The 12454-nt window shown below is 44.1% G+C and overlaps 1 protein-coding gene across 6 annotated transcripts in view; it reads right to left on the minus strand.

Moving 5' to 3' along the window:
• Positions 1 to 1830: 1830 nt before the first annotated feature.
• The window catches only part of LOC117542502 (glutamate receptor ionotropic, NMDA 2B), a 221566-nt gene continuing 210942 nt past the window's right edge, over positions 1831 to 12454 (minus strand). For 5 of the 6 annotated variants that reach the window (XM_034210216.1, XM_034210211.1, XM_034210213.1 and 2 more), the window contains exon 17: positions 7899 to 10196. In XM_034210216.1, the coding sequence (XP_034066107.1) occupies positions 7899 to 10196 (2298 nt within the window). Of the gene's footprint in view, positions 10197 to 12454 lie in introns of all 6 variants that reach the window. The other variant, XM_034210217.1, reaches the window with a different exon arrangement.

The following is a 12454-nucleotide window of genomic DNA, read 5'->3' on the forward strand; positions in this document are numbered from 1 at the left end:
CTGTTGAAAAAGAGAGTAGAGTATAGCCAAGCTTCATCGACAGGAGTTCAGCTTTGATTTTCTCTGGCATGTTTTGCCTGTATCCACCTGCTTATTATTCACACATTTAAATACATTTGCACAAGGGACCTGCTGGTTACAAACACAATATTACACTATTGGCAACTGAACAGCGATGGAGACTGCTGCTGGAAGATAAATGCCCTTTTCAATGTCAGTTTGATGGCAATTGGCGAGACAGGGGAGAGTTTCTCTTTTTTTCCCATTAACTTCTATCCACCAGATTTTTTAAATCGGTCCTGCTTCCCTGACCTCAGATAGTTATTATGCATCATGAAAGACATCCTCAACCTCATGTTGGAGTATCTTGAAGAAAATCATGTAAAATCATTATAATTTAAATGGAAACCACGATACGATAATACTTTAATGGTCAGATCAAGTCGGAAATTTGCTGTGATGGAAGTCAAATTTCAGACTTGATCTGACAATTAATATTATCGTATCGTATCATATTTATGTCAATTTAAGGACTCACAACAGGTCTAAGACATGGCAACTGGACAGCTTTAGAGGATAAAGCAGCCTGATGGAGCCCTTCAGACGAAGCTGTGTGTAGCGCCAGCAGCAGTGTTGGTTGTTGAGGGGGGAAGACCCAACCACTCCACCCCACAGTCACCATATGGCCCTACTTTCTCAGGCTTGCCTCTCCACACCCTCCTCCCCCAGGACTGAGCCAGCTTGTGTGTGAAAGCTTGTGTGTGAAAGGAAGACCACGCATTTGTGACAGAAAGCAAAAATAAAAAGAGAGATGAAAAGGAATACATGAAGGGTTTCAGATTATGAAAGTGTTCCTGTGACTCACTTTGACAAATTTGAGTGTGAAACGCTTGAGGTGTCTCAATCGCCATTTTGGCTACATAACAGAAGTCGAGGACCAATAGTTATTGCGTTAGATAACACTGCACTATACATGTGAGTTTCTTACAATATTTAATATAAGAACCACAATTCTGTTGAAGGATATGAGCCATCAGTGTGCTAAATGGGTTAATTAAGCAATATGTAATGACTTGGTATTTTGAATGATAACATAGTTATTTAGCTACCAATGTTATCATTCATAACTCAGCTAGCTCACTCAACACATTTTAAATTCCAGTGAGTTTTTAGCTGTGTGCAATTTGGACAACGCTTTCGTGTTGAAGTTCACAAGTTATTTAATGCCCTGTTCTCTTCCCAAGTTTTAAACCCATAGTTAATGATGTCAATTCAAACTAAAATATTGAAGTTGAGTTTAGCCAACAAAACAAATTGGGTAATCTTGGTATAAGATATTTGTTTAAAATAAGTACTTAAATTAAATATGTTTACTACAATAAGTCGTCAACGCAGCACTTATTTCGGTAAATTAAGCAATCAACGTGAACCCTTATATACGGACCGTATTGACGCTCCACTGCAGAAACACACAGTTAACATTTCAAATTAAACGACTTGGTTTGGTTTACGAAAAGATTGATGTTAAGGTTAAAATAAGTAGACGTTAGTTATGAAAATTAAGTTACGCTTAGCTGTTGTTTGACTTTTAGACATGAGACACGAACAGCTGTCTCCTGAGTTAAAGCCTTGTGTAAGACTTCCAGAGATCTTGTTTGGAGCGCTTATGCGTGACAGATACAATGAAAAACATATATTGTAATTCGAATGATAACAAACCAAATGAAAATGGGTTTTATGGCCAAAATACAGCAGCAAAACGAAAGGAATGAAGTGTCAAAATTCAGAGGTAAACACAAAACAGGTTAAAAAGACTCAGTGCCATGTGCGTGAAACTTATAGTTTTTTATTATTAATACTCAACACTTCATTTTGTTCATCATGTACAAAGAGAAAGAATAGTCTTATTTGAGCACTTATAATCGTAGATATCAGTATTATCCTTATTAGAAAGTACCTTAATGATGTTTTTTGCAATTTGTCATGACGTGGTTAATTTTGTTATTGAGATTACGTTTCCATACAAAAAAACAAGGTAAATGTTCCCCCCCCCCCCCCCCTCAATATTCAGTATTTACACAACCTGTACAATTATTTGTTTTTGTGTCGTTTTTGTGTTCATATGGTGTAAAAATGTGGGGGATTTATCTCAAAGAAACGGGCCACAAAAAGAGAAAAAGAATGGCCGAGAATAATATTATGTATATCATTAAGTATACTATTCATATGTTACATTTGTCAACCCACAGTAAATGTAATCATGTAGTTTGTGTGTTCACATTTGGTGGCAACCCCTTATATGTCATTCAGGTAAAGCAATCTGTCTAAATGACGACGATGGAAAATAGCAATATATTAACAAACAAACAAAACTGTACACAATTTAATAGAAAATTCTGTATGCATCAATATAAAGCGATATCAATACATATGAACACAAGTACACACAGGTTTAAAATATGCATTGAATTAGGGTTGAAATCATAAGCAGCTAAAATACATGGACCTTCACACAATCATGTAATATCACAGTATAATTCTTGCCATTTGATTAAGAAAAAAAAACAAGCCGGTGGGATAAGCAAATTAAAATGTTAGAAATTTCAAATAACTTCCCTCCAAAAACACATACAATGTTCACGAGTCAGTTTAACCGGTACATCGATCCCTGCAGCTGACCATTTCCTGCTCTTATTTGGTCCCGTGTGTCAGTATCGCAGAGGATGATCCCTCCCTACTTTTAATCGCCATTTTTTTCCTTGCGTTGTAAAAATGTGACACAGTGTTTTGCTCTACACGACCTCCCTTTTTTGTTGTTGAACAAATGCGTTGTGGCATGTTCGTGTGTCGAAGACCCAGGAGGGAAATAAAGATTTACTCTGCATCACGACCCCGACCTGCACTATCTGGCTTTAGAGCGGAGCAGCTGGAGGTGGTAAAGGCCTGATGATAGCATGTTTACCACAGTGTCAGGTGCACCTTCACTTCACTATACCAGCAGCTGGAAAAAGAAATATCGCTCGCCCTTGAAAGGCATGGAAAACAAAACCCAGGCAGTGATGACTTGGCACGTACAGTGAGGTCTTTTCACTGTTTGGTCATCCTGTTTATTGCAAATAAGGAAAAATATGTAGGAGTTTACGTGGATTCATTTGTCACTTTTCAATCAACCCTGTAGACATGAAAGCAGTTGAGGAGAAAAACAGAAGAGAGATGGATTCCTTCTCTCCGGGTCGGGGTGACGATCAAAAAGACTTATTGGTATAAGTACAGAAGAAGAGCGGGGGGAAATAATTCCTAACAAAAATTGCATATGTATACAACAAATTACAAATGATATATCCCGTCTCGTACTGAGAGAACAAGCACGGCACACGTATAAATAAGAATCCAACGCTTCTCAAGTGTTTTCATCTGTCAAATAATACAGTTTAGTAATATATTCCCCTGAAGCAGAAGTTTACATGAAATGACAGAACAAATGTTGCACCTTTTAATTAATAAGGGGTTGCACAAATGCATTCAATAAGGAATGGGAATGTGGCGTCACTAACGGCAAGTCGTCCATCTTTGGAGGATACCGGCGAATGCAACTTATTGACTTAACCTGTAGGCGAGCAAAGGAGCTTAACTTGTTCACTTTCTAAAACATGGTCGGTAGGCACTGTTATGTCACTCTAACAGCCACTCCTATGACCAATGAACAAAACAAAAACAAGGACCATGTGATTAGATTGTATTCCTTTAAACTAAAAGGCAGAGGAGGGAGACATCAGCAAGAGACGCTGAATTGTGTTCTTCTGAACTACAGGAACACAAACCACTACACTGGGAATATGATTGATAACATAACATATAGCAGTATACTTGCATATACCACAAGATGACTTATGCATGATAAGCCGACGTTTTGTAGCATAACATTAGTTGTCTTACATCTGTTCGGATGACTGTATCGTTTTCAATAAACCTGTAGATTTGAAGGTCCGGTATCAAGCTGTTTGTAAACTTGACATGGGCCTGTAAATATTTAATATTCTTAATTTACCGACAGCTGGAGACACTCACTCCAAACACCAGAGAGGACCGACAGTGATTGGTTCATTTTTCTCTTAATTCATAAGTACAGATGGCATTAATTCACTTTATTTTGTAAAATAACGCTCCTCTGTTTCTACCTATAGTTTGTATTTGTAAGTCGTTAATATTTCACGCATACTTTATTCATTTTGGATTAAAAAAACGCCGACAGGTGACCAGGAAACGCTGATATACAGTATATTGGCGGCTGCTGTTGTTCCTCCAAAGATGGCCCCAGAATGCACCCTGGTTCCCTTTCCCTATTGGGTTCTCAATACGATTACTCGCTCTTGTTTTTTCGCATTGTGCTAGAAGACTGCAGCGTTCAATGTGTGTGTGTGTTGATACGTGTGTGTGTGTGTGTGTGTGTATTCTTTACCACGGTGATGTCTATCCCAAACAGAAAGAGAGGGAACAGGATAGGCCGACAATGGCTCTAAATTCTGTGCATCAGAGCCCAGGGAAAAAAGGGAAACAAAGCGGGCAACAAAAACACATGTATCTGTTTTTAACTGCCTAAAAATGAAGGATCACAATATACTGCCTCTATATGCAAATGTCATCTATGTATACATGTAATATTGTATTCCATAAATGTGTAGATAATTGAATTTATCTCAAAAAGCATGAAGAAGAGCTTACCTTAAAAAGAGAGAATCTAACACAATTCAAGGGAAACTTAGCAAAGACTCCTAAAACTAAACTTCCCCCTTTTTATCACCAAACGTCTACACCTACAGTAAAGTATCCTCGATTTCCAACACTTTAGTGAAAATATGAAAGAAAGCATAATTCTTAACATAATCAGTATACTGATTGGTAAACTATTATAATTAAATAACATGAGATTCAAAGAAAAAAGAGGTTCAATTATGTCACTTATGATTAGTAATATTTGTGTCTTAACTATATTTTGCATATTTTTCAGTTTTTTTAAAGAGTTTTTTATTGTGGTTTTATTTCTTAAATTGCTGTAAAACATATTGAAAGTTACATCCTGTCTGTCTGTTTACTGTACAAAGTGAAAAGAGTATTTTAAATAGATTATTTACAAGGAAAAAGATTGAAACGTACAAATGCTGACGCTGATTGATGCCCACACACCGAGGTCTCTCTCGTCTGCTCCGTCTTATTTCCTCGTCGTTTTTATCCCGTTATCCTTCTTTTAAACCGTCACGCTGACAATAGTTGAAACCTGAACTTTCAAAAATGTGTGCGTATAAAAATTCCAGAGATCCCAATCTATTTATTAGGAGAGTCATGGTGGAGGGGGGGTAAGATCTGTTTGATTTAAGGCTAACTCGATCGGTCTCATTTTGTCCGTGTTATCTGTGGAGCAAGGAGTTGAACCTATGAGCAGTTATCAGTCGCGAGAAAAAACAGCTGTTATCATTCAATCGTGATTTCCCTCCTCTCACACACACACACACACACACACACACACACACACACACACACACACACACACACACACCACACACACACACACCACACACACACACACACACACACACACACACACACACACACACACACACACACACACACACACACACACACACACACACACACACACACACGCCAAACCTCTTACATTGATGCATTTAGATTAGGGGTTATAAGATGACAATAGATCCCTCTGCGCAATCTTCCCGCAGCCCTTGAACTTCTGACACCGCCAGCTAATCGAAGATCAAACCTTTAAATACAGGCTTCTTTATTCTGTACAGTAATGTGACGAGTCATCATCAGACAGCTCCAGGTGGGAAGGGGGGGGAGGGGGTGATAAGGCATGTCTACTGAGTGCCTGAACCACTGAACACTGAGTAAAAAGGTCCTGTGCAATAAATGAGGCCTCTCAAGCGGAAAAAAAAGACGATATCTACATCAAGATTTCGCAAGATGGCCGTCTTCCGGTACGCCTCACATAGACACCTTCCTCAGCTCGAGCTTTAACGGGCATCATTGTAGCAGGAACACATCTCCTACACGTTGTTGCATTTCGCCAACATAACAGTGCATATATTAATCACACACAATGTATAAACAAAGCTTTCTGTAAGTGGAAAGTAACGCCTTCAACGAGATACCGGTTGAGAGGCCCAAACAAAGAAATAAAGAAAGAGTGCCCGGTGACTGTTATCATGTAACCTGAATAAAATAAGTGGTCTAAAGGCTGCCGTGTTGTGAAGTGAGACGCTATCCGTGACATCCTGAATGCATTTTGTACGTAAAGCGCTGCTCAAACTCGCCGTATGAAATCTTTGTTATATAAAACGTCTCTTGTAATCGAAACCATCGGCTGCAGCAGCGCCTCGAGCTTGATGTCAATTTTCACTGCAGTTTTTTTGGCTCATACACGAAAAGAGATCAGCCTGAAAAACATGCCGGTCCGTCCCTGGTTTGAACCGGAGGACACATCCACTGGAGACCATTAAGGCACGTCCTTCCTCTCGGTATCTTCAGCTTCGGGACGTCGTTCACAGTAACACAAGTTACAAGTTGTGTTTTAAGTGTGTGTGATTTGTAATGTCTTGAAAACATCAAATAAAGGATCTGTCAGCTCTAAACGTGTCCAGATCCAGTTCTTTTCACAAGGAGCAAATAAATGTATGAGCATGGCGTGAAAACAGAATTAAAAAGGAGTTAAGGTCTCAGTCTTTCTGGCTTGTTGGTTGAACTTAACAACCGTCCTGCTTGCACACAGGATTACAACTACAGATACTAAAACAGTAGTGAAATATTATACCAACAAAACATAAAACAAGAAAAAACTTATCATAAGCAGTGTTATCATAATCAGCACTAACATCTTTGTTATTCACAATATTATTATTGTTGCTCTTATACCCTGTTTTTTTCTATAAGAATATCTTATTATCATTCATGATTGTATTTCTCATAGCAAACAAGATCAGCTCTTTTGGCGTCAGAGAGGAGGAGGAGGAGGAGGAGGAGGAGGAGGAGGAGGAGGAGGAGGAGGAGGAGGAGGAGGAGGAGGAGGAGGAGGAGGAGGAGGAGGAGGAGGAGGAGGAGGAGGAGGAGGAGGAGGAGGAGGAGGAGGATTGGGGGTAAAACATGAAAATGTCTCCTTTTCTGCGGTGGGGCAGATGGGCAGCTCGTTCTCGCAGTTTTTCCTCAAGAGCACTCAGCGGGAGATCTCTCAGACAGCCATCGCACCAGACAGTCCAATATCAAACTGAGATGAAGTGTCACCTCTCTAAGAACATCGACTTCTGCCTCATGAAATGACAGGCTTGGAGTTGAGTGCGTTTGCGATGTTAAGGGGAATGTTGATTGACTGTGTTTGGACATAAAAGTAGCTTTGCCCGTTACTGAGAGAGAGGGTTAACGTCCCACAGCTCCCGTTACTGAGAGAGAGGGTTAACGTCCCACAGCTCCCGTTACTGAGAGAGAGGGTTAACGTCCCACAGCTCCCGTTACTGAGAGAGAGGGTTAACGTCCCACAGCTCCCGTTACTGAGAGAGAGGGTTAACGTCCCACAGCTCCCGTTACTGAGAGAGAGGGTTAACGTCCCACAGCTCCCGTTACTGAGAGAGAGGGTTAACGTCCCACAGCTCCCGTTACTGAGAGAGAGGGTTAACGTCCCACAGCTCCACAGGGGGTCCAGATTTGACCCTTTTCAATTTCACAGCTCTCTCCCCTTTCACCTTGCTGTCCCAATATGGGGCTAGAGTTGCAGTGTGTTGGACAGTGTCTGTAAAATCATCCCTGATCTCCTAACACAACACGCCTCGATTTCCTCCCTTCCTCCTCCCCTCGCCCATCGTCCACTCCTAACTCGCCACTTGTCGATCTCACACGTCAGACTCAATGCTGGACAGTTTCTCGTACACATGGCCATTGCTTCCATTGAAGGGACGCGGGGGGCCGACCCCCAGCATGGAGCCGTGGTGGTTCATCCCACCGAGGCTGAGCTCTTTTGGGAACCGGGGCGTCACGTTGGACATCACCCCGGCCGTGGCGGACGCCGGCAGATATGACGTCGTGCTCATCTGGCTCCTGAAGTCACTTCGGCTTGGTTTGGGAACTTGTTGCTGCGGCTGCTGCTGCTGCTGCTGCTGCTGCTGCTGCTGCTGCTGCTGCTTTTTCATGTAATATTGTTTGGCTCCGTGCATCAGACACTGGTCGTCGCCAAAGGTGGGTATAAAGGGGTTTTGGTTGACCCTGTCTGGGTAAAGAGATTTGGATAAAGAGAACCCTCCGCCGCCTCCTCCCTCCATCAGAGACCTGTCCCTGTCTCGCATGTCTCTCTCTCCGATGGAGCGGCGGTGAAGGCCGTCGCCTCTGAACAAACCGAACGGTGATCCGGGTCGTTTGCGACCCTCGTAAAACAACGGGTCCCTGTCTCGTTCCCGTTCTCTCTCCGAGCCCCCGTGGCGCTCGAATATGTGTGCGAAGGGGCTGGTACCCTCCATGTAGCGCTCTTTCTCCTTCAAGCTAACACTCCTGGGTGGGGGCAGCATCCCTCCCATAACTTGGCTCCCCATTCCCCCCCCAACACCTCCCAGACCCATTAAACTGCCCATCCCGCCCGACTCCTCTTTCTGAAGGTCAACAAAAGCGTCGTACGAGTGCTGCCGCCTCAGTGGTTTCCCGAGTCCTCCGCTCTTCCTCCTCTGCTGGCCCTGAGATTGAGGGCCCATAACTCCACCTCCCCCACCAACGCCATTCCCTCCCCCCATCTGTTCCAAGAGGTGGTTGTTGTCCTCGCTGATATCGTAGAGGTTTCCTGTCTTTTTACAACCCTCGCAGCGCATGCAGGTCGCAGAGCTTGGGCGGCTGTTACCTCCGCCTCCCGAAGTCCCACAGCTCATACCACCACCGTACACACCGCCGTGCATCGACATCTGCTTGCCTCCCCCGCTAGCCCGACAGTTCCTGCACTCCCACTCTCCCCCTGCCAGCCCAGATCCTGCCACACCACTCTTTAAATCTGACTTTTTGGGTTTGCTTTGCTTAAGAAAGTCATCCACTGGAACCAGGGTGGTGCAGTTGCCTCCATCTCTACTTCCAGGGCCTTCCGTCAGGTCCACATGTTCCCACTGAGGAACGCCCTCTTTGGGCCGAAACTGGTCCAAATAGAAATCCCTAACGCTTTCCTTCTCTCTGAACATGTAGTTCCCGTCGCTGTTCCCACTTAAGCCTCTCTTCCGTTCTGGGGGCAGCAGCGGTGGGGAGGCGGAGCGGTGGCCGTGGTAGTGATGGTGGCTGATGTGGTAGGGTTTCCTCCGGTAGCCCAGCTCGATCTCGTCCAGCTCCCGTCTGGACTTGGCAGAGGCCGGCCTTTTTTTCAGGCTATCGCGGTACTGTTTGCGTTTCTTGGCGTTACCCTCCAGGTTTCCGTAAGTCACCGTGTGCGTGGATATATCCGAGACGTCCGACCGTCGATCCATGTTCCCATCGTCGTCTCCTCTTCCTCCGCAGTATCCGTGCCCGGGGATAAACGTGGAGCTTGAGGCGCCTCCCTTAAAGGAAAACTTCCCATAAAGGTCCGGCAAGCCTCCCTTAAAGCTCTGCCCTGAGGGAGGAGTTTGTCCGGACAGCAAATCAAACTTGCTCATGTTCCTGTGGGTCAATGCCGAGCAGGGCTGGGTGGTGAAAATAGGCGCCACCCCTCCTCCAATGCTCTCACAATCAAACATCCCCCCTTCCAGAGAACTTGCGCTACCCAAGCTATGAGGCCTGGGCGGCGGCGGTCCGCTGAGCCCTAGCGTCGAGCCGTGGTGGTGCAGGTAGTGATCCTGGTATAGATTGCTGTCCTTCAGGTGGAGGTTACCAAACGTCCTCTCCACCTCGCTGATGTAGTCGCTGAACATGTTGTCTTCCGGTGGGTACGGCGGCTTGCAGTCTGAGTGTCCCGCCAAGCTGCGCCGGTGTTCGGAGATGTCGTAGACGGAGGATTCGCGGCGGATGAAGTCCAGCGCGCTGTGGGGCGATCCGTTCACTCCGGACAGGGACGCCATGTTCTTGGCGGTTCGTAGGAGGCGCATGATGTTGGAGTGGGTGTTGTTCATGGTGGCGGATGGGGAGTTCAACGCCGAGCTGTTGCTCTTCTCCTCGATCTGCACCCCGTGGATGCAGCTCCAGATGCCCTGTGGGGAAACACAGGCAAGGGGAAGCATTAGGGAGGGAACATTCTGTAAATAGTGTACCAATATTGTATTTTAACGGCACAAGACGTGGATGTGACACGTTTCTTTGTGCATGTAAATGGTCTGTTAGACCTTCCACATGCTCTATGGTCAGTGTAGGAGCTATAGTTGGTAAAAATGGACATGATCTACTGTGTATTGTGAACGTGTTTTGAAGAATGCAGCTGCTTGCCAAAAACACGAGAATGCAGCTGTTTTGCATCCTGACTGACGTAAAGCTACTAGAAGTTCTTTTTCACTGATTCTGTCAATACCTTACTCAATACATCGGTAACAACAGATGCAACGTGTGATTTATAGACAGTAGCGTGTTGTACATTAGCTGGTGTGCAAGTGAGCGTACAGTAAGAAGATTCAGGGAGGACAGTGTGGCTGCACGGCAGATGATAAAGGAAAAGGGGCTGTAGGGTCCTGCAGGTCAATACCTTTAATCAATGTGATTAGAATTCAGCTGAACAATATCCTCCGGTAGTTATTAAACACCTCAGTTCCACTGCGGCGAACACAATCTCCCTTTCGAAAGAGAAAGGCTTAACCAAGGAGACGGCGGCTGAGCGTTACAGTGGCAGAAAGACAAACTGCTCCATTTGCATTCAGTGATGTACGATACAATATTCAGATAAAAATGGATGTACAGAGGAGAGCAAACCAGGCATGACGGATGGGGACGGTGCAGCATCTGATCAATTCAAAACAATGATTTTGCTCCGTTTTTCTGGACGTCTTTAGAATGAAACAAAGGGATGCTTTCGGTCACTTTTATAGGTCACCTATTATCCAAAATCCACTTTATCATGTCTCTTCTACATCAACATGTGTCCCCTCTTCTTCATGTCTCTTCTACATCAACATGTGTCCCCTCTTCTTCATGTCTCTTCTACATCAACATGTGTCCCCTCTTCTTCATGTCTCTTCTACATCAACATGTGTCCCCTCTTCTTCATGTCTCTTCTACATCAACATGTGTCCCCTCTTCTCCATGTCTCTTCTACATCAACATGTGTCCCCTCTTCTTCATGTCTCTTCTACATCAACATGTGTCCCCTCTTCTTCATGTCTCTTCTACATCAACATGTGTCCCCTCTTCTTCATGTCTCTTCTTCATCAACATGTGTCCCCTCTTCTCCATGTCTCTTCTTCATCAACATGTGTCCCCTCTTCTTCATGTCTCTTCTACATCAACATGTGTCCCCTCTTCTTCATGTCTCTTCTACATCAACATGTGTCCCCTCTTCTTCATGTCTCTTCTACATCAACATGTGTCCCCTCTTCTTCATGTCTCTTCTACATCAACATGTGTCCCCTGTTCTTCATGTCTCTTCTTCATCAACATGTGTCCCCTCTTCTTCATGTCTCTTCTACATCAACATGTGTCCCCTCTTCTTCATGTCTCTTCTACATCAACATGTGTCCCCTCTCCTTCATATCTCTTCTACATCAACATGTGTCCCCTCTTCTTCATGTCTCTTCTACATCAACATGTGTCCCCTCTTCTTCATGTCTCTTCTTCATCAACATGTGTCCCCTCTTCTTCATGTCTCTTCTACATCAACATGTGTCCCCTCTCCTTCATATCTCTTCTACATCAACATGTGTCCCCTCTTCTTCATGTCTCTTCTACATCAACATGTGTCCCCTCTTCTTCATGTCTCTTCTACATCAACATGTGTCCCCTCTCCTTCATATCTCTTCTACATCAACATGTGTCCCCTCTTCTTCATGTCTCTTCTACATCAACATGTGTCCCCTCTTCTTCATGTCTCTTCTACATCAACATGTGTCCCCTCTTCTTCATGTCTCTTCTTCATCAACATGTGTCCCCTCTTCTTCATGTCTCTTCTACATCAACATGTGTCCCCTCTTCTCCATGTCTCTTCTACATCAACATGTGTCCCCTCTTCTTCATGTCTCTTCTACATCAACATGTGTCCCCTCTTCTTTATGTCTCTTCTACATCAACATGTGTCCCCTCTTCTTCATGTCTCTTCTACATCAACATGTGTCCCCTCTTCTCCATGTCTCTTCTACATCAACATGTGTCCCCTCTTCTTCATGTCTCTTCTACATCAACATGTGTCCCCTCTTCTTCATGTCTCTTCTACATCAACATTTGTCCCCTCTTCTTCATGTCTCTTCTACATCAACATGTGTCCCCTCTTCTCCACGTCTCTTCTACATCAACATGTGTCCCCTCTTCT

This window comes from Gymnodraco acuticeps, unplaced genomic scaffold, assembly GCF_902827175.1.
Source record: "Gymnodraco acuticeps unplaced genomic scaffold, fGymAcu1.1, whole genome shotgun sequence".
Classification (NCBI taxonomy): Eukaryota; Metazoa; Chordata; class Actinopteri; order Perciformes; family Bathydraconidae; genus Gymnodraco; species Gymnodraco acuticeps.